We start from the raw sequence: 25,837 nt of genomic DNA on the forward strand, positions 1-25,837 counted from the left end.
CAGCTGCACTGGGGATTCTAGGGCCATTCTAGTTATAGTGCCATTTGCATGTCCTATTGTGCTGCATATTGATGGGAATTTATAGTACAACTCTGGAGTCAGGTCCTGCTTTGATTCATGAGTACAGCAGTGTGAGCCTCCCTGGTGAGGCTTCCACACACCACTTGAGTTTGACGCCATTTATAGTACAATTCTGGTAATAACATCAAGCCAGGTTTTAAAAAAGTGCACAGATTGCCCGTTGGATTTTATATCACTTTTTAAACTTACAGGCGTGTTTATTAATGTTTTAAAAAGAGGCAGCCCCTACAGATCGTGTTTCAAAATTTTTCTCAGTAACTCAAATAGCCAAAAACTTCAATAATTCTCAATAAACGGTTCAAATAACAAACCTTCAGCAACTCTAATACCCTCTCTAACTTTTAATTACCTCAAAACATTAACAAATGAACCACAGTAACTGCGATAATTTTCAACCTCAGTAACTAGCGGACAAAAAGCAGCGACTATTAATGAGAACTGTGTAGTGGTGTTCTCCAGGGGTCCGTGTTCAGAACACTGCCTTTTTGGGTACTATGGGCATAATTTCAAAACTTGTAGAGGACACAAAACTTGGAAATATAACAAACGGTGAGAATAGTTACAGACTTCAGGAGGAATGGGCAGACACATGGCAGATGAAATTTAAAGAAGTGTGAAGTGATTTATTTTGGTAGGAAGAATGAGAAGAGGCAATATAAATTAAATGGTACAATATTAAAGGGGCTCAGGAACAGAGATCTGAGAGTGTATGTATGCAAGTCTTTAAATGTGGCAGGACAAGTAAAGGCAGTTAAAAAGGCTTATAGGATCCTTTGTTATATTAATAGTGACAGACTTCAAAAGCAAGGAAGTTATGCTAAACCTTTCTAAAACACTGGTTAGGCTTCATCTGGGGTATTGTGGCCACTTCTGGACACCACACTCTGGGAAGGAAGTCAAGGCTTTAAACAGTGCTCAGAGGGGACTTACTAGAATGATACCAAGGATGAAAGACATCAGTTACATGAAACAACTAGAAAAACTGAGGTTGTTCTCCTTAGAACAGAGAAGGTTCAGATTTATTCGAGATGTTCAAAATTAGGAAGCATTTTGATGGAGTAAATAAAGAGAAAAAGGGTTTCCAGTGACAGAAGTGTCAGCAACCAGAGGACGCCGATTGAAGGTATTTGGCAAAAGAACTAGAAGCGACATGAGGAAGACATTAATGCCATGAGGTATGATGATCTGGAATTCAATATTTGAAAGGGAGTGGAAGCAGATTCAATGATAACTTTCAAAAGGGCATTGGATAAATACTTGAAATGGAAAAAATTGCAGGACTATGGGGAAAGTGCAGGGGAGTAGAACTAATTGAATAGCTCTTTCAAAGAGCCAACACTGGCACGTTTGGCCAAATGGCCTCCTTCTGTGTTATATGATACTATGATAATTAGTAACCTCAGTAACTCACTAATAACTAATATATGAAACAGAAGTAACTTGGAAATGGATTAATGTAAAAATTAGACTCTTTGGTGTCCAGTTTCCATTTTTGAAATCAGACTACCCTTTTTATTTTATTCATTCCTGGGATGTGAGCGTCATGGGCTAGGCCAGCATTTATTTTTCGATGCTTAGATAATTGAGCATTTTGCATTATGCTAGGGGTCAGCCAAAATAGTACACCAGTGCTTTTCATGCAGTTGTGTAAATATTCGCAGGCCCTCCTCCCACACATCAGCCGCCTGCAAAGATTGGCATACTTTCAGAGAGCTGTGCAAACATTGGCACATTCTCAGGGGCTATGACAATTAATGCATGCTTATGGGACCCTGTAAATATTGGCACACTTTCACATTAGAACCCCCTGAAAAGGTGGATACAACCTCAGGGATCTCTACAAGTACTGGCCCACTTCAAAACAGTCCCTGACACTAAAACTTCCAATAGTGACACAAAAGTAGGGCACTGTTATCACTGCAGAAAACAGCTTCCATGAATATCACAACAGGAATTTCACACCAATGTCAGAATTATGGGTGCACTGACAGGGTACCAGATGTCACATCAACATCTACCAGACCCTAGTTTGAAAATCACACAAGGGGACACATATTATTGCAAGTTTGCATGTAGGACAGTTGTCCCCTTGGAGCTCTGCAGTTCATTTTTATTTTAATCCTATAAGGCCTCCAAAATGTAAAATAACACAAGCACACAATTGAGATTGATTCCAAGAATAAAATCTTCCATCCACCTCTGCTCCCTTGGTTCTCCTCTTCCCTCCCCCATATCTTAGTAGAAAAGGCAGGTAGACACACAACTCCCAGCTGGCCACAGGAGGTGCACATAACTGTTAGGATAATTGACCATCCACTCAGTTCCCCATCTATATTGGTCCACTGATTACTAATGTAAACTTATCATTGGCTGCTTATTGCACCAGTTACTCAGCTGATGTTCACTACTTATCGGTCAGGGGAGCAAGTCCACACCTAACCCCAAGGATCAGTGTCTAGATCTCCTCGTTGAGCTCCGATTACTTCTGATATTATTCCTCCCCTCCCATCTTTTCCTACCCACAATTTCTCCTGTATGTACCTCCTTTATTGTCAAAACTCAGATAGCCAGGTAGTGACGAATAGTCTAATATATATATATGTATGTATGACACAGGTGTGTCCCCAATTGATACCTGCCACATGAATTCAATTAACACCCAATTAATAAATAATTAACATTTCTGACTAGGGTATGTGCAGGGAAATTGGGGTTAAGTAGCTCTAGATGAAGAGCGAGCACAGGAGCAGTGGGCTGAATTGCCTCCGTCTCTGCTATAATCTCTGAGACTGCTCCCTACTTCCAAACCTGTGCGACTGCAGAGAAATGTAATTGATGGTGTAAATTTACACTATTGTGGGGAAAGGCAGGTATTTGAAACAAATTCTTCACAACTGAAGACTCGATCTGAGGATGACATTGTCCAATTGAGGTCAGGAAAGCGAGTGTAATAAAGAAATTCAAAAGCTGAAATGTGTGAAAGGCACTTGAATATGTAAGTCAGGCCTTAGAGTCCTCAAGGAAATGAGCATGTGAAATCCTGATGCCTACCTGAAGAGGGAGAGGGGCAGTTTAGAGGTCAGCATGTCCATCAATACAACACTCTCTCAGTATTGCAGTGGAGTGTCAACTGGGATGATATATTTAGGTCTCAGTTCAGGATTCTAACCCAGAAGCAACAGTACTACCAACTGAGCCAAGCACCATCGGGCTCAAACTGGTGCATTCATTTTCACTTCAAACCTTTACAGCTGTCAGAGGAGACTTTTAAACCATTACCTTGATCTGGATCCTGGATGGAGTTCCGAAGTTGAAAGGACTGCATTAGCTCTACAGTGCCTCCAGGTCTAGCCTCTCACGTCACTCTTGCGTATATGACTCTGTAAGATAAAGTACTGACAACAACTGTCCCCCTTTACTTTGCAGTGTTACAAATGTTGTGGATGTTTGGAGTACAGCTTTCAGTCCACAAAAGCTGGAGGAGCATGTAAGTAGCAGAGCTGCTAATTTTCCGAATGTTGGGAGGACTGGGACCATTGCATTCTGCTGCTGATGATTGGTCATATGTTTTTATAATTATATGCTATCAAAAACTTTGCATAAGATGAACAGTTCTTAAATACAAACCTTAGTTTCTGTTGTCAAGATGTTTGGTCATGCTTTTGTGTCAATATTTGCCTTTAAATTGTGCTGTGTAAATTGTCAGTGTAGCTCCAGGCCATCACCACCAGATGGCCCCATCAAGCAAGTTTCTGCCATCTACACTAACTCTGTGTGCACATCTTGTAATTGTCACATTTATTTCCTATAACACTTTCCTTGACACACTTTAGTTATCGTGCTTTGCTGATTACATCCCTATTGTTATAAAACAGCAAGTCATCCATGATCAATGCCATGGGACATTAAGTGGAAGAACAAGAGATGCCAATGTCTGAGTGACTGGCTTCTGCCCAGTTGTAGTCTCACGCCATTGCCAAGGCAGTCGTCACACATGGACGGATTCTATGATTCTGTCACTGTATATGGCTCAAGACACAGCAGAGTCCGGTGGACTGGTGTGGATTGTGGGTGTGCCAGAAAATAATGCATATGGCCCTGGCACGCTTCTTCTTCCAAATCCTTTGGAGCCTGTCCCCTTCTCAGTATCTCTCCATTGCAATGTGGCAGAGTTTGAGAACCTGCATTGTGGGGGGATTCATGGGTGTGAAAATTAAGTATGTGAATTATTAAAGAGGAATATTGACACTCTTGTTTTTTCCAAATATATTATCCTTTCAATTCACTCTCCACCATAGTTTCTGTTGGCCCAAATACCTCCTTTGCTGAGATGGGGTTACAGGGTGGCTGTCCTGATCCCATGGCTATTGCAAGTGCCCTTGCCGGATGATGTCTAGGGGATGCTTAATCCTAATGTCTTGTTGACTGCTTTCTTACGTTCTTTCCCCGCCCCACTCCAACATGGGTTCATCCCCTGGAGCATGATTCATCAACACTACGGCACAGTGGCGCAGTGGTTAGCACTGCAGCCTCACAGCTCCAGCGACCCGGGTTCGATTCTGGGTACTGCCTGTGTGGAGTTTGCAAGTTCTCCCTGTGTCTGCGTGGGTTTTCTCCGGGTGCTCCGGTTTCCTCCCACAAGCCAAAAGACTTGCAGGTTGATAGGCAAATTGGCCATTATAAATTGTCATTAGTATAGGTAGGTGGTAGGGAAATATAGGGACAGGTGGGGATGTTTGGGTTTGGTAGGAATGTAGGATTAGTATAAATGGGTGGTTGATGGTCGGCACAGACTCGGTGGGCTGAAGGGCCTGTTTCAGTGCTGTATCTCTAATCTAATCTAATCTAATCTAATCTACACTGTACCGCTATTAAACTCCATTTCTCATGTTGGAAGATAACAGTATTTATTTTTTCTTTACAGAAATCTGCACATGGGGTGAAAACCTGTGAAGAATACCACACCAGAACCAGGTTTGTAACTGTCACTCCTCAGAAGAAAGGAGAGTCATAGCGTCACAGAAGGAGGCCATTCAGCCTATCGAGTCCATGCCAGCTCTCTGTAGAGCAATCCAGTCAGTCCTATTCCCTCTTCTATCCTTGTAGCCCTACAAGTTTATTTCCCTCAAGTGCCCAACCAATTTCTTTTTGAAATTATTGATATTCTCTGCTTCCACCACCATTATAGGCAGAGTTCCAGATCATTACCACTCACTGCGTAAAAAAGTTCTTCCTCACATCCCCACTGTATCTCCTGCCTAAAACCTTCAATCTGTGACCCCTAGTCCTTGTACCATCAGCTAATGGGAACAGCCTTTCTTTGTCTACCTCATTAACTAAACCTGTCATAATCTTGCACACCTCTATTAAATCTCCCCTCAATCTCCTTTGCTCCAAGGAGAACATCCCCAGCCTCTCCAACCTACCTTGTAGCTAAAATTCCTCATCCCTGGAACCATTCTGATAAATCTACTGTGCATCATCTCGAGGACCCTCACATTCTTCCTAAAGTGTGGTGACTAGAACTGGACACAATACTCTAGTTGTGGCCTAACCAGAGCTTTATAAAGGTTGAGCATAACTTCTCTGCTTTTATAATTAATACCTCTATTTATGAAGCCCAAGATCCCTTATGCTTTGCTAACTACTCTCTCAATATGTTCTGCCACCTTCAAAGATTTATGCACATGAACCCTCAGGTCCCTCTGTTCCTGCATACTCTTTAGAACTGTGCCTTAAGTCTATATTACCTCACCATATCCCTTTTCCCAAAATGCATCACCTCACACTTTTCTGTATTAAATTTCATCTGCCACTTATCTGCCTATTCTGTTAGACTATCTATGTCCATATAGACAACAAAGAACAGTACAGCACAGGAACAGGCCATTCGGCCCTCCAAGCCTGCGCCGATCTTGATGCCTGTCTAAACTAAAACCTTCTGCACTTCCGGGGTCCATATCCCTCTATTCCCATCCTATTCATGTATTTGTCAAGATGCCTCTTAAAGGTCGCTATCATACCTGCTTCCACCACCTCCCCCGGCAGCAAGTTCCAGGCACTCACCACCCTCCATGTAAAAAACACTTGCCTCGCACATCCCCTCTAAACTTTGCCCCTCTCACCTTAAACCTATGTCCCCTAGTAACTAACTCTTCCACCCTGGGAAAAAGCTTCTGACTATCCACTCTGTCCATGCCACTCATAACTTTGTAAACCTCTGTCAGCTCGCCTGTCCACCTCCGTCGTTCCAGTGAAAACAACCCAAGTTTATCCAACCTCTCCTCATAGCTAATACCCTCCAGACCAGGCAACATCCTGGTAACATCCACCACATTCTCCTCTTGAACCTTTTCTGTTACTCCATCATGAAATTCAATGAGATTAGTGAAACATGATCTGCCTTTTACAAATCCGTGCTGCCTGTCCTTAATTAACTCAAACCTCTCCAAGTACCTGTTAATTCTTTCCTTGATTATCGTCTCTAACACCTTGCCCAAACTGATGTTAAACTGACCGGCCTGTAGTTATTAGGAATGTCCTTACACCTTTCCTTGAATAAGGTTGTCACATTTCCCACTTTCCAATCCGCTGGTGCCTCGCCTGTATCTGGGGAAGATTGGAAGATTATGACGAGCCCTTCTGCTATCTCCACTCCCCACTTCCTTTAGCAACCTGGGATGTAAGCCATTCAGGCCAGATGACTTATCTAGTCTAAGCATAGCCAGCCTTTTCAGTACATTCTGCGTATCAATTTTCACTTCATCCATTACCTCTACCATCTCCGCTTCTACCAATATTTTGTCAGCATCCTCTTCCTTAGTAAACTCCGATACAAAGTACTCATTAAGTATTCTAGTCTTGCCCTGCACCTCTAAGCATATATCATCCTCTTTGTCCCTAATAGACCCCAGTCAGCCACTTACTACCCGCTCACTATTTACATGCTGCTGGAATATTTTTGGGTTCCCTTTTATGTTAACTGCCATTCTATTCTCATATCCTCTCTTCACCAGTCTTATTTTCCTCTTCACTTCTCCTCTCAACTTATTGTATTTGGTTTGATTCTCACTTGAAGAATTCACCTGACATGCATCATATACCCTCTTGTTTCATCATATTCTCTATCTCCCTCATCATCTAAGGCTCCCTGGCTTTGGTTCCCCTACCTTTCCCCCTTGTTGGAATGTACCTGGCCTGTATGTGAAACATCTCTTCCTTAATGATCACCCATTACAATTCCGTTACAGTTTTTCCTGTCAATCTTTGGTTTCATTTAACCCTGGCTAGATTCCCTCTCATCCCTTTGAAGTTAACACTCATCCATTTTAGAAATTCTATTTTAGATTGTTCCTTGCTCTTCTCCATTACTACTCTAAACCTTATGATACGATGATCACTCTTACCCAAATGTTTCCCCACAGACACTTGCTCCACTTGGCCCACCTCTTTCCCCAGCTCCCAATCTAGCAATACCTCCTTCCTAGTTGGGCTAAGAACATACTGGTTAAAGAAATTCTCCTGAAAGCATTTGAGAAATTCCTCCCTCCTCTTGCCTTTATTTTAACATTATCCCAATCGATTATCCTAGTCTTCAGAAGAAGGAATTTTCCTCCACACAAGATCAGATGGCAGATTGTTCAACTTGTCTGTCTTAGAGCGAAGACCAAAGTACGGAAAGTCCTCATCAGGGAACTCCTCTTTGCTGACGATGCTGCATTAACATCCCACATTGAAGAGTGTCACAGAGACTCATTGACAGGATTGCAGCTGCCTGCAACGAATTTGGCTTCACCATCAGTTTCAAGAAAACGAACATCATGGGACAGGACGTCAGAAATGCTCCATCCATCAATATCGACGACAACGCTCTGGAAGTGGTTCAAGAGTTCACCTACTTGGGCTCAACTATCACCAGTAACCTGTCTCTCGATGCAGAAATCAACAAGCACATGGGAAAGGTGTCTGCTGCTATGTCCAGACTGGCCAAGAGAGTGTGGGAAAATGGTGCACTGACACAGAACACAAAAGTCCGAGTGTATCAAGCCTGTGTCCTCAGTACCTTGCTCTACAGCCATGAGGCCTGGACAATGTATGTCAGCCAAGACTCAACGCATTCCATCTTCACTGTCTCCGGAGAATCCTTGGCATCAGGTGGCAGGACCGTATCTCCAACAGAGAAGTCCTCGAGGCAGCCAACATCCCCAGCATATATGCCCTACTGAGTCAACGGTGCTTCAGATGGCTTGGCCATGTGAGCTGCACGGAAGATGGCAGGATCCCCAAGGACGCATTGTACAGCGAGTTCGTCACTGGTACCAGACCCACCGGCCGTCCAAGTCTCTGCTTTAAAGACGTTTGCAAACGCAACATGAAGTCCTGCGACATTGACCACAAGTCGTGGGAGCCGCTTGCCAGCGATCGCCAGGCCTGGTGGACGGCTATAAAGGTGGGCCTGAAGAGAGACAAGTCAAAGAGACTCAGCAGTTGGCAGGAAAAGAGACAGCAGTGTAGGGAGAGAGTCAACTGTGTAACAGCCCCGACAACCAACTTCACCTGCAGTGCCTGTGGAAGAGTCTGTCACTCTAAAATTAGCCTTTATAGCCACTCCAGGCGCTGTTCCACAAGCCACTGACCACCTCTCGGCGCTTACCCATTGTTTCTCTGGACAAGAAGGCCAAAAAGGAAAAAAAAACATCCCAATCGATATTTGGGTAATTGAAGTCCCCGAATATCACCACTGTAGTACTTACACATCTTTATGACTTCCCTGCAGATTTGCTCTTCTATCTCTCTCTCACCCCCAATAGTGTAATCTTATCTTCTCAACTCTATCCAAATGGATTCTGTCCCTGCCCCCTCAAGGACATCTTCCCTCTTCCCAAAGCTGCACAGTTTTTCCTAAGTATTACTGCCACCTCACCTCCCTTTTTTCCTTCCCTATCTTTTCTGAACACTTTATATCCTTGAACATTAAGCACCCAGTACTCACCAATTTTAAGCCTTGTTTCTGTTATTGCCACTACATCATATTCCCACACAGGTATTTGTGCTTGTAGCTCACCAACCTTATTCAGCACATTTTGTGAATTAATATACATGCATTCTAAACCTTTGTATTATTCCTCGTAGTCCTTCTTACTCTGCTCCTGTCTAATATGGCACCACTTCCTCCTCTAGTACTATCCAACACACTCACTCCTTGATGCACCTTATTCCGCTTTTTTACTTCTATATGCTGGTGCCTATCCCCCTGCCAATTTTGTTTATATCCTCCCCAACCCCACTAGTGAATCTACCTCATGAGGACATTGGTCCCAGTCCTGTTGAGGTGCAACCCATCCCTTTTGAATAAGTGCTTCCTGCCCCAGAATTGATCTCAATGCCCCAAGAATCTGAAGCCCTCCCTCCTGCACCATGCCTTAACCCATGCATTGATCCTCCCTATCTTCCTATTTCTACTCTTGTTAGTGTGTGACACTGGAACTAATCCAGAGTCCTCTCTAGCTCCTGAAAGTTTAACCGTAGGACCTCAATACCTGCCTCTCTATGTTGGTACTGACATGTACCACAACTTCTGGCTCACTCCCTTCTCCCTGCAGAATATTCTGCACCCTCTCCATGATGTCCTTTACGCTGGCACCAGTGAGGCAGCACATCATGCGGGACTCACGATGACAGTTACAGAAATGCCTGTTTGTGCCCCTAACTATGGAATCTCCTATAATGACTGAAGATGATCTAGGAATATAGGATCAGAAGTTCCTTGAGCCTGCTCCGCTATTCAGTTGGATCATGGCTGATCTGTACCTCAACTCCATTTACTTGCCTCAGCTCCATATCCCTGGATACCCTGATCTAACAAAAATCCATCGATCTCAGTCTTGAAAGTTCCAGAAGCCACAGCCTTTTAGAATCATAGAAAATTTAAGGCACAGAAAGAGGCCACTTGGCCCATCCTGTCTGTGCCGGCCGAAAAACCATCCACCTATTCTAATCCCACCTTCCAGCATTTGGTCCGTAGCCCCGCAGCTTACGCCACTTGAGGGAGAGAGTTCCAGATTTCTACTACCCTTTGTGTGTAGAAGTGCTTCCCAATTTCCTTCCTAAATGGCTGAGCTCAAATTTTAAGATTATACTTCTTCATTCTTGATTTCCCTCCACCAGGGCAGGTTATTTCTCTGCATCCATCCTTTTAATATTTTGAACACCTCACTCAGATCATCAGTATTCACTGTGGCTCCTCATGAATCTTCCATGTCGTGGGATTTTACTCACCTGCATTAGGCCACTCAGTATTGATGGCAGGCAATCTGTCCTGACAGACGTTTGACCCATTGAGTAAATAGAGGGGAAGAATTATGCCATGCAGCCGGCATCATCTCATTACTAATCGGTCTTGTGGCTAGAAGCATTTTTATCCATAAAGGCAGTACAGAGAATTCTGGCATGCCAGCCAGTGTAGCCTGGGTAGTAGGAAGCAGCTCGATCTTGTATAATCTACAGGACCCCTCTCTCTCTCAACCACACTGTGCCTGGGAGCTGCCAGGCAATGGTCACAAGAGGGAGAGAAAAAAAATGATTTGTATTTATATCATAACCTCAGGTCATCCCAAAACGATTTAGAGCCAATGAAGTGCTTTTAAAGTGTAGTCCCTGTTATAAAGTAGGAAACATGGCAGCCAATATGCGTACAGCAAGCTCCCACAAACAGCAATGTGATAATGACCAGATAATCTGTTTTAGTGATGTTAGTTGTGGGATGAATATTGGCCAGGATACTGGGGGGAATTTCCCCTATCTTCTCTGAGTGGGATCTGTTACATACACCCGAATTGGCAGATGGGGTTTTGTTTTAATGTCTCATCTGAAAGACAACACCGCCAATCATGCAGCACTCCCTTTGTACTGCACTGGAGTGTCAACCTAGATTATGTGCTCCTGTCTCGGGAGTATAACTTGAACCCACAACCTTCTGATTCAGAGGTGAGAGTACTACCCACTGAGCTGTGCTGACACCTAAATAGATGGAAGTCTACAGCAGCTGCTCTCAGCCACTTAATTAACCACAGACCAAGTGCAGCATTGGTGGTGCCTGGGTGTACAAAGTATCTAAGCAGAGGAGAAGGAGCCAGCGAGAGTATAATATTAAGAGGAAAGCAGACGTGATAAACAGAAAAGCCAGAAAGGCATTGCAAAACCTTACAAGGGAACATTGTGACAGAAAGAGCTTTTCCTGGCTGCTGGCATGACAGCACCCTGGAGCAGGCATCATACTTGGTGGCTGTAATATCTACTTAAACGCACAGTCATATATTTGACAACTTCTTACAATATATTGTAATTCCTACGGAGAGTTATTTGGGTGCGAAATGTATGTAATATGACCTGTTAAGCCACTGAAACTTATTAACCATAACAGTCTTTATTGTTACTCCTCCTTGCTGATTTTCTCTCTTCCCTCTTCCTGCCTTCACCCTAAACCTCTCTATTGGTGTACAGCTCCATGGTCCCAGACACAATGCAGCACCTCACGCAGGTGGCCAATCTCCCTGTGGCAACTTAGTGAGTGCTGACAAGCTAGTTGACGGGAATAGCATCACAGCCACAGCCCAGACCTGTCCTCAAAACACACATGCTCCCAACAAGAGTTGCTGGACTGTGATCAGGAGTGGGAGATCGAGCTGTATTCCACCTTCCTAACCGACAGAAGCTGCAATCAATTGTCGCTTCCCAATTGTCACCCCAGATAGTAGCATTTAACCAGAGCCTTCCAAATCTGTGTCACTCAGCTACTCCCTGAGCCAAGTTGAGATCTAAAATGGGCTAACTGAATCACAGCATACTAAGGGATATGGAACCAAGGCAGATAAATTGAGTTAAAATACAGATCAACCATGATCTAACTGAATGGCGGAACAAGCTGCAGGGACTGAATGGCCTCCTTCTTTTCCTATGTGACTCAATACCATGTGGCTGAGGCATTTTGGTCTTACTAAGCATTTTATTTTAATGCTAAAGTTCTATTTATTCGGAAGGTCCTGTCAACGAGGGAGAGAAATCAATGGGGAAATGAGAGAATGGGGCCATACATATTGGCAAGAAAGTCAGGTCAACTGTTGCGAGTGATCCCAACACATTGTCCTTTGGATCAGGAAAACTGAGCGCTCGATGTAATAAATCAATGTTACCACTCACTTTCTGCTGTACCCACAGAGACGCTTTCCAGAAGGCCGCTGTCAGCCTCACAGTCCTGGACAACATAATAATACTGAAACTCAGCCAAGATGACTTGGGACTCACCTTTGACCTCTACAAGTTGCCCATTTCTGAGGCTAAGGCAGAGATCCAGTCAGTCATGTTTCACCTGGTAGATCAAGTACATCACCTACAAAACCAACTGAAAGGTACACGGGAGTGGGGGGGTCAGAAAATGGGAAAAGTTTTGGAAATGTCCTCATTGCTTTTTTGTGGGGCGCAGAGGTAGTTGTTTTGGTCAGTAGCAATGTCATCTGTGTTTGCTGACAATGCAACCACGAGGTTGTGCAGTACTAGCACATGCAGCACCATGTGGCAGCCTGGCTGAGCAGGACAGAAGGAAGGACTTGCATTTCTATCGCCCCTTTTATAACCCCAGGACGTCCCAAAGTGCTTTTCAGCCAATACATTAGGGATGTGATAACATGAGGCTTAGATAATCATAATGATTGGACAAAGTTAGCATGGATTTATGAACGTGACCTTTTTTTAAAAAATTACAGTCCACCACCTATGGAATGTCTTCAGTCTTTCAAATGAATCAATTTCCGCAATTTTTAAACACGAGTCCTCAAAAAATATTTAAAAATGGAAGCACGTTCATAACAATATCAGCAGAGAAAAAGTATTTGCGAAACTTAAGGGACTAAAAGTCAACAAATCCTAGGGTTCTAAAAGAGGTAGCTGCAGAGATAGTGGATGCACTGGCTATGATTTTCCAAAATGTTAAGATTCTAGAACAGACCCAGCAGATTGGAAGTTAGTAAATGTAACACTAGTATTTAAGAAAGGAGGGAGGGTGAAAATAGGAAACTGTTTCCTGACAGTTAGCCTGATGTCAGTTATTGGGAAAATGCTTATTATTAAGGCAGTCTTAACAATACATTTAGATAATCAGAGTATGATCAGACAGAAATTAACATGGTTTTATGAAAGAGAGATTGCTTCTGACAAATTAAATAGTGTTTTTGAGGTTGTATCTAATATGGTCGATAAAGGGGAGCCAGGAGATGTAGAATTCTTGGATTTCGATAAGGCACCACACAAAAGTTTAACACACAAGATGAGGACTCGTGGAGTTACGGTAATATATTAGCATGGATGGAGGATTGGTTAGGGGACAGGAAGCAGAGAGTAGGGATAGATATTGCATTTTCATGTTGGCAGGCTGTAACTAGTGAGTGCTGCAAGGATCAGTGCTGGGGCCTCAGCTATTTACAATCTATATTCGTGACAGATGAAAAGATTGAGAGTAATGTATCCAAGTTTGCTGATGGTGCAAAGCTAGATTGGAATGTAAGCTGTAGGAAGGACACAAAGAGGCTGCAAAGAGGTGTAGACAGGTTAAGTGAGTGGGCAACAAGGTGGCAGATGGAGCATAATATGGGGAAGTGTGAGGGTATTTGCTTTGGTAATAGGAATAGAGAGCAGAATGTTTTTTAAAGGCATGGAACTTTTAAATGTTGATCTTCAGAGTGACTTGTACAAGGAACACAGAAAGTCAGCATGCAGGTGCAGCAAGCAAGAAGGTAAACGGCATGTTGGTCTTTTTTGCAAGAAGACTGGAGTACACGAGCAAGGAATTCTTGCTACAATTGGATCAGGCTTTGGTGAGACCACACCTGGAATACTCTGTGCAATTTGGGTCTCCATATCGAAGGAAGGATAAACTTGCCTTGGAGGCGGTACATCGATGGTTCATTAGTTCAGCTCCTGGGATGGGAGGCTTGTCCTATGATGAAAGGCTGTGTAAATTGGACCTATACTCTCTGGGATTAAGAATGAGATGTCATCTCATTGAAAATACAAGATTCTGACAGGTGTTATGACCAGGTGAGAAAGGTGTCTAGGGGTCCCTCTCAGCCTTCACTTGGTCTTAACGTAACACACAGTGTTTTTAACTCCCCCTTGGTGAATCCTTGTTCACTGCTTTCCAATTATAAGACAAAGAAGCCAGCACAAACAAGTTTTCTGAGGTTTAAAGAAGAAAAGTTGAAATTTATTATACTTAAACCTAAACTCTAATTCGGTTAATGCCTACGGATATACGACGCGCCCACGCTAGCATGCATATGCGATACACACATGCAAATAGAGACAGAAAAGAGCAGAAGAAAAAGTAAAGTGAAACGTTTGAGGCAATATCTGAAGGGATTTTGTTACGGTTCTTTGAGCTCACTGTAGAGTCCTTGATTGTAGGTAGATCTTGCTTTTCGTTGGGGGCCAGTATTATTCTTAAACATTGTTAACTGTCGGAGACTTTTCTCTCTTGGGGTTCATGTGTCTTCAGTGGTTTCAGAGGCTTGTGAGAAAGACATGGGAGCAGGTAGGAGAGATCTTCTCAGTCCAGGAGCAAACAGACACTCTGAGTTCAAACTGTTTGTACAATTCAGAAAAACCCAGGTTGCCAAACAGGTTAGTCATGTGACTAACTGATCTGACCACATCTTGGATTGTATCACCTTAGCAGTCTCTGGAAGTCGCCTCTTACACACAACACCTGGGTGATCAAGGTCCATTGTTGGTTGAATGTGTGAGGGAATGGTCCTTTGTCCTTCCAATCACTGTCTGTTAATACGCAAATATCTTTTCCAGTCACAGCTGATCTGTTTAATAAGTCCTTCCTTCACTCCGGTAACAGTTTAAAATCAATGTTCATGACAACATTAATGTGCCTCATTCTTGGCAGGTGGAGGTCTAGCATGACGCAGCGTAGACACTGAGAAGTTGTTTCCCCTGGCTGGGCTATCTAGAACACGGGGACACTGTCTCAGGATAAGGTATCAATCATTTAAGACTGAGCTGAGGAGAAATTTCTTCACTCTCAGAGGCTTGTGAGTGTTTTGAATTCTCTATCTCAGAGGGATGTGGATCCTCCATCATTGAGTATATTCAAATCTAGGATAGATAGATTTTTGATCTGTCAGGGAATCAAGGGATATGGAGAGGGGGTGGGAAAGTAGAGTTGAGGCAGAAGATCAGCCATGGTCGTATTGAATGGTGGAGCCATATGGTCTACTCCTGCTCCTATTTCTTATGTTCTCAGTACTGCATTAGAGTATCAGCCAAGATTTTATGCTCAAGTCTCTGGAGTGGATCTTGAGCCCATGGCCTTCTGACTCTAAGGCAAAAAGTCCTACCCACTGAACCACAAATGACACCTTAGAGGTGTAGAAGAGTGTCACATGCATTAACTTTCTTTCAGAACAAACTGGCTGCCTTACTCTGTCACCAAGTCATCATTGTGGCTGGTTTGAGCAATCAGAATTGCTAGGAGATGCTGCTAATGACGTGTGTGTGTGTCTGTGTGTCTGTGTGTGTAGCGAAGGCCGTTCCTTACTGTCGCGCCGAGGGGGCAAACCCCTGATGAATACGTAAGCTTTTACCTCAGTGCTACATTTTCCCCCTGCAGTGTCTGAAGAAAGCAACGCCTTAAACCTTAAGAAGACGATGCAGAGGACACAAAGAATGTTTCTAGCAGGTAAGACGAGTCATGGAGCTCCAACACCGGATCTTTATAAGTGTTGATTAAATTGCTATGTATTTCCTGCATTTTCTGCTTGTATTTAAAAGCCCGTCACCACTTTTCCCCTTTACCAGTTTCTTTTAAGCACATTGCCTCCCTCATTGATTGACCTGAGCTGAAAGTAAATAGGCAGATGGAAATCCCTCTGGGCCTGGTATTGTAGGATTGGATAAGCGTCCATGGTTTTTTTTCTATAATTACCATTGTGCCATTTGTCCTGATTTGATTTAAAATTAGTTTCCCACTTGCTGCTCAGAAAACATCGCTCCTCACTGAGGATCAGTTCTGCAAGCAATGGGGAGCCCGCTAGTAACCTATCCAACTGGACAACAATGATGTGTGAGCCTTGGTTAAAAATAAAGAGAAAGACATCATTTATGTGGCACCTTTCATGACCTTCAGATGCCCCATGTTAAACTCCAGAAAGCTTGTTATGGAAGGATAATGCTGGAGCCTATCTTTACTCAGTTTCACATTTATTGTACACAGGATTACAGACATGTAGCTCCTCACTCAAACCCTTCACCTGTCTCAGTAAATGCTTAAAAGTGCTCAAGTAAGACTGCAATTAACACCCCCCCCCCACCCACTTGCATACAATCACACAATAAATGCACAATTAACAAATGAACACTCCAACTGCTTTACAGTCAATAAACTACTTTTGAAATGTAGTTCTTACTGTAATGTAGGAAACAGCAGCCAATTTGCACACAGCAAACTCCCACAAACAGCAATCTGACAGTGACAATCTGTTTAAAGGTGTCAGTTGAGGGATACATATTGACCAGGACACCAGGGAGCTCTCCTCTGTTCTTCTTCATATAGTAGCAGTTGTAGTCACCCAAGGCCTCAATTTAACTGCTCATCTGAAGGGCAGCACCTTCGACAGTGCAACAGTGCCTCAATACTTTGCTTGATTCTTCTGAGTGCATTTTGAACCCACAACCTATCTAGCTTGAGAAGCAAGAGTGCTACCACTGAGCCATAACTGACACCCAAGGCTGAATTGTCGCCCCCATATGGGCACGAGTACAAAGGCAGGCAGGTACGAATATTTGCACCCCTGGCCAATACCATCCTGCCCCTGGGCCATTTTCCTGGTCACAGGATAAGCAGCAGAAGTTGGCAGGTAGCCACTTGAGGAAGGTAAATGGCCACTTAAGGTCAATTAACAGAGGCCGACTGGGAATATTCCAGTTGGTCATGTGGATCCCCCAATTCGTCAGGGAGTAGGCCAGCTGCCTGGAGGCGGCCTCACAGTAGCTGACCAAGGGGCCAGCACTCCAAGTAAGCTTTGAGGCCCTCCCTGCCTGTCTGGGAACAGCTGTGGCCAAAGGCTGCTCTGTAGAAGGGATACCCTCCCCCACCCCTCCACAATGTTGATGGCATTTTTAATTTAAAGGTTTGAAAAGTTGGAGAGAAGACGCCTCAAGACAGAGACACTTTTTCTCTCACTCTCTCTTACCTGAACTTCATGCTGCTGCTCCGTCCGTGCCGGAGGGTCTCTTATTGGCCCCCCCAGTTTCAGAACAGGACAGGACAGCGAACCCACTCTCGAGTCACGAATTGGCCAATTTGGGGAAAATCACGTTGACTGTTTCCCAACGTGCGGGATCCTGACCCCCACTTGACCCTGATGTCAGGGTCCCGTGCCAAAACCACAAATCATACGACCATATGAATTTGGAGCAGGAGTAGGCCACTCGGCCATTCGAGCCAACTCTGCCATTCAATAAGTTCATGGCTGAACTGATCACTCCACATTTCCACCTACCCCCGATAACCTTCCACCCCCTTGCTTATCAAGAATCTCTCTACCTGCCTTAAAAATATTCAAAGACTCTGCTTTCACCGCCTTTTGAGGAAGAGAATTCCAAAGACTCACGACCCTCTGAGAGAAAAAATTTCTCCTCATCTCTGTCTTAACTGGGTGACCACTTATTTTTAAACAGTGACCCCTAGTTCTAGATTCTCCCACAAGCGGAAACTTCCTTTCCACATCCACCTTGTCAAGACCCCTCAGGATCTTATCTGTTTCAATCAAGTCACCTCTTACTCTTCTAAATTCCAGCAGATACAAGCCTAGCCTGTCCAATCTTTCCTTGTAAGACAGCCCACCCATTTCAGGTATTAGTCAAGTAAACCTTCTCTGTACTGCCGCCAATGCATTTACATCCTTTCTTAAATAAGGAGACCAGTACTGCACACAGATGTGGTCTCACCACTGGCCTGTATAACTGAAGTGTAACCTCCCTACTTTCATATTCAATTCCCCTCACGATAAACGATAACATTCTATTCGCTTTCCTAATTACGTGGTGTACTTGCATATTAACCTTTTGCAATTCATGCACTAGGACACCCAGATCCCTCTGCATCTCAGAGCTCTGCAATCTCTCACCATTTAGATAATATTGTTTCTGTTTTATTTTTCCTGCCAAAGTGGACAATTTCGCCCTATTCCACATGATACTCCATTTGCCAGATCTTTGCCCACTCACTTAACCTATCTATATCCCTTTGTAGCCCCCTTATGTCCTCTTCACAAGTTCCTTTCCTACCTATCTTTGCGCTATAAGCAAACTTAGCAACCATACCTTCAGTCCCTTCATCTAAGTCATTTATATAAATTGTAAAAAGTTGAGGCCAAAGTACAAATCCCTGTGGCACACCACTCGTTACATCTTGCCAACCAGAAAATGACCTACTCTCTGTTTCCTGTTAGCTAACCAATCTTCTATCCATGCCAATATGTTACCCCCTACACCATGAGCTTTTATTTTCTGCAATAACCTTTGATGTGGCACCTTATCAAATGCCTTCTGGAAATCCCCCCGGTTATCCACAGCATGTGTACCTCCTTCAAAGATCTCCAATAATTTGGTTAAACGTGATTTCCCATTCACAAAACCATGTTGATTCTGCCTGATTACCTTGAATTTTTCTAAATGCCTTGCTATAACATCTTTAATAATAGCTTCTAACATTTTTCCTAAGACAGATGTTAAGCTAACTGGCCTGCAGTTTCCTGCTTTCTGTCTCCCTCCCATTTTGAATAAAGGAGTTACATTGGCTATTTTCCAATCAAATGAAACCTTCCCCTAATCTAGGGAATTTTGGAAAATTAAAACCAACGCATCAACTATCTCACTAGCCACTTCTTTTAACACCCTAGGATGAAGTCCATCAGGACCTGGGGACTTGTCAGCCCGCAGCTCCAACAAATCCTGACCCTAATATCAGCAGGCTATTTGACTGGAGGGAATGACAGCCCAATCCCTTCCTACCTTGACATTCATTTGCACACACCATGCTGGGCATGGTAGCATAGTGTTTGTGTTACTGGGCTAGTAATCCAGAGTTATGGACTAATGATGTGGAGACATGAGTTCACATGGCAGCTGGGGAACTTAAATTCAGTCTGGGATAGAAAACTGTTCTCAGTAACGGTGACTGTGAAATTACTGGATTGTCATAAAAACCCATCTGGGTTCAAGGGTAAGAAATCTGTTGTACTTACCAGTCTGGTAACTCCAGACCTATGTGACTCCAGACCCACAGCAATGTGGTTGACCCTTAACTACTCTTGCAGCAGTTCAAGAAGGTGGCTTACCACCACCTTCTCAAGCACAATTAGGGATGGGCAGCACATGCTGGCCTGACCAGCGATGCCCACATCCTGTGAATGAATTCAAAGAAAAACATATACACATACATCCAGGAAGAGTCACTGGATAGTTATTGGGAGTTTCTACCCTGGCTGATTTTTCCCTGTCTAATAGACATGTTGTTCAGATCCCTTTTACTGTCCCAGCTGAGAATGGCCAACACCGCCTGGGAGGAGAACTGTTATACTCCAGAAAGCCAGTTGTTAAATGATAAAATTGGAGCCAATCTTTATTCAGTCTTACATTTATTTACATAGTAAAGATTACAAACATATAGCTCCTTTCAACAGTCTCACGAAGTGCCACCTTGTATGTGATCAAGCAAGACCCCAATTAACACCTTCCACCTCATAATTAAACACAATTGATGTACAATTAACAGATTCCCTTCTTTCTCTTTGAATAAAAAACTTACAGTTTAATATGGTACAAACAATATTTTAAAACAAATAAAAATAAATTCCATATTCTGTGCAAAGCATTACATTGTGGGATGCACCTCCTCTCGGACCCCTAACAATGTCTTTGTTTTACAAAAAGAAATGCTTATACAATCATAGTTGATGACTTGCATCTACCCATTTAATTTTGGAGATCTCTTTTCTCTCCAGCATTTATTTCGAGCCAGCAATATTAATTCATAACCTTTTCTCACTTACAATTCTTGTCGAGTGTACATTATCCCACAAGGATCAATTATCCACATAACATTCAAAGGCTATACTATCTTCAGTATACTCCTTATACAGAATTTCGCCTAGAATATTTGGCAAATAGAACCTATATCCACTGTCTCTACATGAGCCAGTGTTTCCACAGTTAAAGTGCTTTTAACAATCCTTTTTTATTTTCTTAGTTTCCCAAGCTAAAAGACAACATTTCCCATTTTCACCCATCAAAAATATTATGAAACCAGCTGCACTTGAATACCCATCAGGAAGATTAGCATGTCAGGCAATACTAAAAATAACTATCTTCATGTTCTTTGGGTCACCTAAGGATGGGAACTTAAGTATGCATTTCTCCAGATTTAATCCACTGGCAAGTTTAAATATTGGTTGAATATTCAGGATGATGGCCAAGAAGTGAGGACCATGGACTGGCAGAATAGGGCGAAAGAGTGGAGTGTAAGAAAGCGCAGTGCAAGTTTTAATAGTGGGTCTAGCAGTGACTCTTGTATCAGGAAATGATCACGTACTGGAGAAAGAGCCTCCAGTAGTGTGAGAATGAGATCTTATAGTAATAGTCTTGAAAGACATCAAAGTGCTGGGAGAGGCCGTAGTTTGAACAGATTACACAATGAAATGAGGGCTAAAGAACAATTTTGCAGTAGAACTAAAAGCAGAAGTCCTCATGACCATGAAGTTTTGGTGACTGCCAATAAACTTCAGGATAAATTGATAAGAGAGGCAAAACAAAAGGAATTAGAGTTGGGAGAATTTGATGTTTTTTTCTGAGGTACAAGATAAGGGACTGCCAGCCTTGTCACATAGATGGATTTGTACTTAAAAAAAAGTCCTTGTGGATGGGACTTATAAGGCGAGGTTAGTTACTAGGGGTTTTGAAGAGTGACTGGTTGGTACAGATGGTACAGTGGATCTCCCACAGCTTGCCTGCTGATTGGGAAAATGCAAGACAAAGGCCCTGGGGGAAGAAAGCCACCTACATCACTGCCTCCAAGAAGAACCTGAACCAGATGGGCCAGCTGCAAAAATACTGCTACCAGCCAGAGACTTCAGAACCCCAACTACAGCCAGAAGACAACTAAGTTAACAGACACGACAGACTGTATATTATTTTTATTTGTTCTGGACTCTAATCCAACACAGACTGTGTGTGTGTCTGTGTCTGTGTGTGTGTGTGTGTGTGTGTGTGTGTGTGTGTGTGTGTGTGTGTGTGTGTGTGACGTTATTTTATTTAGATCGGATTTAGATTTTTAGGTACAAGAAACTCACCTCTTTCTTGTTTAAACTCAAGAAAACCTGCCTGATTGGTTCTTTTATGATCACAACAAAGATAAAAGGTAGAACACTCACTAAGTGGTAAGCACATCCACAGTTTAAAACTGATTAAACCCTGTTGCGGTGAAACAAGAGGAAGGACAAGATGAGAACCTTGTGACCTGTCGTCACCTGGCCGTAACAACCTGAAGTGAATTATTCGCATGAACTTGCGGTTAGGTTGGTCAGCTATGACTTTCTGCAGTATTTCATTGATCACCGCATGATTCCTTTCACGGAGCTCCTTGCTGAAAAGAATTTCAGCTGCGGTATTCATGACCATAATATTCATGTTTTCACACATGTCGCTAAATGCATCATTGGCAAATTTCCCTGCAATATTCATCAGAAAGTTCACTTGTGCCCCAAGTCCGGTACCTATCCATTTCTCCACGATTGTGCCTTTTGTCCTTGCTATATATTATTGTAGAAAAACTGAATCTGGTGTAGAATGTAAATAATTCTGTCTTTGTTCCATACTTTTAAATCCATGGCAACTACCTCATTAAAGTGACATACCAATGGAAGGCATACAATGGAACATAACGACATCCTCTGATACTTTTTACTGATTTCACAGTTGTCACTAATCTCTTCTATTAGCCTTGCATACACTATATGAACCACACCTGCATCCTTTAGCAGTGTTTTTAATCTTTGACAAAAAGAGTGAGCAAACTGTCTGTGTAACTTTAAGACACTTGCTTTTTTTCTCTGATTCTTATCACCTGATGCCATTAATACTTCTTTAACACTCTGATGAGAAACATCAGGTTTTGTTAAGGGGATACAATAATGCCCTGACTTAGTAAACTGCAGATCCACTGACTTTCCAGAAACAATTGCCTTATATCATACTCCATGTCAAGTTTCATTTGTGCCTTTTTCATAGAAGGTTTACTCAACAGCAAAGGTCTCTCACTAGAGTCTACATCAGTACTGATAAAATGGCTTACTCTAGCTACTTTACATGGAATTACAACTCTCTTCAGCGAACTCAATGTGTTGCCATCACCAAACTCCTTATACTCCTTAACCTTGCATCAGTACTGAGTGAATCTAGACAACATTTTAACCAATCTGTTCCACATGCCATCGATGTGAAAGCACTATCTAACACAGCACAGTAGAATGAATCCATGACTAAGACATTAATCACAGGACTAAAACTCCTTGTGACTAGTACAGTTCATTCAGATTCATCATTATCTTCCTCTTTGCCTCAGAATTCTCTGTGTCATGTGTCATTTTGAGAACCCTGCTTCCCCATTTTGGGCAGTTCATTGCATAATGATGCTATAAGTTACACCTGAAGCACCTATTAACTGTTTCTTGGACATTCATGGGATTCATTTACCTATTATTGCTGTTCCAATTCTGTCTTCTGTAATAACTCGATCTGTTAAAGGTGTTGTCATCGTCACTCCTCAGCCTGAGTTTTCCAAGCGCGTCGCACATCCAACCTGGAAGTGCTGCTGCAGAGCCCCCCGATATTACACGCGGGGACTCATTTAAATAGAGGGGGCGGAACGGCTGTCCTCAATGACATAGAGGAGGCAGCCACCGCATCCCCAGCAACAGCGTCCTGCAACACCATGCAGGCACCAGAGCCATTTTTAAAGGGCTTGAAGCCCTTCAGGAGACATTTACATTTTTAAAGTGACATGGTTTCCAATCAATTAAAAAAAATTATTAAAACTTCAAATCCCCCCTCCCACCTCCCCAATGCATAAATAATTAGTTTTATTTCCCATCCCCCCCAAAAAATGAATTCTCACTCACGACCTTTCCCCCTTGAACTTTATCCCCTTTGACCCCTTCCTACCTTCCCTACAGCCAATAAGGATTGTTTTACCCGCTCCCCCCCCCCCACCCTGATAATTTTAGTCCTCTCCCCTCCCCACCAGTGTCTCGTCTCAGAATGCCATACAGAGTTCCGAAGGCATGCATGTTGCGGCCGGCGGCCATAAAATTGGCATGGGATGGCCACTGGAAGCAGGTTCGTTCATTTGCGGCGGGTTGGCCGCAACGAGGCCTCGCTGCCACTGCCGCTAATATCCGGCGGGGTCTTCTCGCTGTCGTGAGTTGTGGCGGGTTGCTACCGCAAGCATTTTAGGGGCCTAACCGCCACTATCCATGACACTGAGGGGCTGGTAAAATCCAGCCCCTCCTGTCTGTAACTCTTCCATTGTACTGATGCCTGCATCTAGTATCGGAACCATTTTGAAATCTGGCAATCATTGAGTCCTCTATTCTTCGTGTCACCACAGAATTTTCCATTTGTTCCACCTAGGCTGCAGGAAATGACTGTTTCCCCAGGAAATTCTTTAAGGCAGCAGACACCTGATCTAACAGGATGTCTTTTTCGGAGAACTGGACCCCAGTTAGAACAAGGAGCCTGTCCATATGTGACACCCTAGCACAATCTAGCAATTTAAATGCTAGCACTGAACCAGGGATCTCTAAATTGAATTTCCTCAATCTTTTATGCAGTCTGTAAAAGTCCATGATATATTCCCCCATTGATTAACCATCTGTCTTCCAAAATCTATCAAAGTCTGACCATGCCACATCGGCATTTAATAGATCATCTTTCTTGTATATTTAATTCAAGAACTCTAATATCAGATCCAAACCTTCATCAGTATCCAACTGACAAACATCCAGCTCACAAAATACTTTACTTTTGATTTTACTTCTGGTAGGAAGTGACAACGTCAAGGCCTTACCTTGTTTCCTCTAGGGGCATAACCCATGTCCACATATTGTTGTGAACAGATAAGAACCAGCTGTCCATTGTGTTTTGTGCACTTGGTGTTATTGTCATGTACTGAATATTAATAGACTGCGTGGGGCCAAAACCAAGACCAGCTGTCACTACCTCCTTACCATAATGGACTTAGCCACCCGATTCCCCGAAGCCATACCCCTCAGGAAAATCACAGCCAAGGCCGTGAGAAAAGGACTAACCCAGTTCTTCACCAGGTACAGTCCGCCAAGGGAGATCCAGTCAGACCAGTGATCCAACTTCATGTCCTGCGTTTTTCACGAGGTTGTACACGGCTTAGGAATGACCCAGCTGAAGTCGTCGTGGTATCAACCTCAGTCCCAGGGAGTGCTAGAGAGGTATCACCAGACACCTGAAAACCATGATAAGGATCTATTGCTCTGAGTATCCACATGACTGGGCCTAAAGTTTAGGGTTCCTGCTGTTTGTCACCAGGGACTCCCCAAATGAGACCACCGGCTTCAGCCCCTTCGAATTAATTTGTGGGCATGACATGCGGGGCCCCCTAAAGTTCCTGAAAGAGAAATTCCTGGAACACCAGAAGGACATCGCCATGTGAGAATATGTTTCCACCTTCCGGGAACGTCTCTTCAATGCCTGCGCGGTGGCCAAAGAGCATTTAAAGACCTCTCAGAATCATGAAACAACAAGCAGACAGGCATGCCCAGGCCTGGACCCTTCAACCAGGAGACCAGGTCCTAGTGCTACTACCCCTACCTACTGCCCCTATCTGAGCCAAATTCAGTGGCCAGTATCAGGTGGCTAAACAGCTCAGTACAGTTAATTACCTAATCCGCACCCCTGACAGTAGGAAGAAGCACCGGTTATGCCACATTAACATGCTTAAGAAATATTATAGCCGAGAGCCCAGTCAACTGGGGGTGTTTGCCAGAGGGTGGTAATATCTGAGGGCAGCCAGGAGGAGTCAGTTGAGGAGGAGGAGACCCCAGTTGAACCCCCGGGTACCAGACTGACAAACGCTGAAGTCTTGAAAGAATTAACCACTGAGCTGACATACCTGACCCAAAAGCTGTGGAAGGAGGTGTCCACCTTGCTGGGAAAGAGATCTGTAAAGATCAGCCGGAATGTACCACCTTAACAGTTCATGACGTGGATGTGGGGGACACACCACCAATCAAACAAAACCCCTACTGGCTGAGCCCCGACAAGCTGACACAGGTTAGGCAGGAAATCCAGTACATGCTGGATAATGATATAATTGAGCCGAGCCAAAGCAGTTGGAGCTCCCCTATTGTACTGGTCCTGAAGCCGGATGGATCCACACTGCTCTGTGTTGATTGCTGAAATGTAAACGCTCTAACCAGAGCCGATTCCTATCCAATCCCATGCCTTGAGGATTGTAAAGACAAGGTGGGCCACTCAACCTACCTCAGCAAAATTGCCCTTTTAAAAGGGTACTAGCAACTCCCTATGACCCCCAGAGCGAGAGCGATCTCAGCCTTTGTAACTCCGGATGGCCTATATCAGTGTAAAGTTATGCCCTTTGGTCTTA

General features: G+C 43.5%; 1 protein-coding gene across 5 annotated transcripts in view; it reads left to right on the forward strand.

Annotated features, from left to right (window-relative positions):
- paxx (PAXX non-homologous end joining factor) overlaps nucleotides 1–25,837 on the forward strand; it is a 44,527-nt gene that overhangs the window by 4,369 nt on the left and 14,321 nt on the right. For all 5 annotated transcript variants that reach the window (XM_068012722.1, XM_068012720.1, XM_068012724.1 and 2 more), the window contains exons 3-6: nucleotides 3,508–3,568; nucleotides 5,006–5,055; nucleotides 12,298–12,488; nucleotides 15,752–15,820. In XM_068012722.1, coding sequence (XP_067868823.1) covers nucleotides 3,508–3,568; nucleotides 5,006–5,055; nucleotides 12,298–12,488; nucleotides 15,752–15,820 — 371 coding nt within the window. The remainder of the gene's footprint in view (nucleotides 1–3,507; nucleotides 3,569–5,005; nucleotides 5,056–12,297; nucleotides 12,489–15,751; nucleotides 15,821–25,837) is intronic.

This window comes from Heterodontus francisci, chromosome 32, assembly GCF_036365525.1.
Source record: "Heterodontus francisci isolate sHetFra1 chromosome 32, sHetFra1.hap1, whole genome shotgun sequence".
Taxonomy (NCBI): Eukaryota; Metazoa; Chordata; class Chondrichthyes; order Heterodontiformes; family Heterodontidae; genus Heterodontus; species Heterodontus francisci.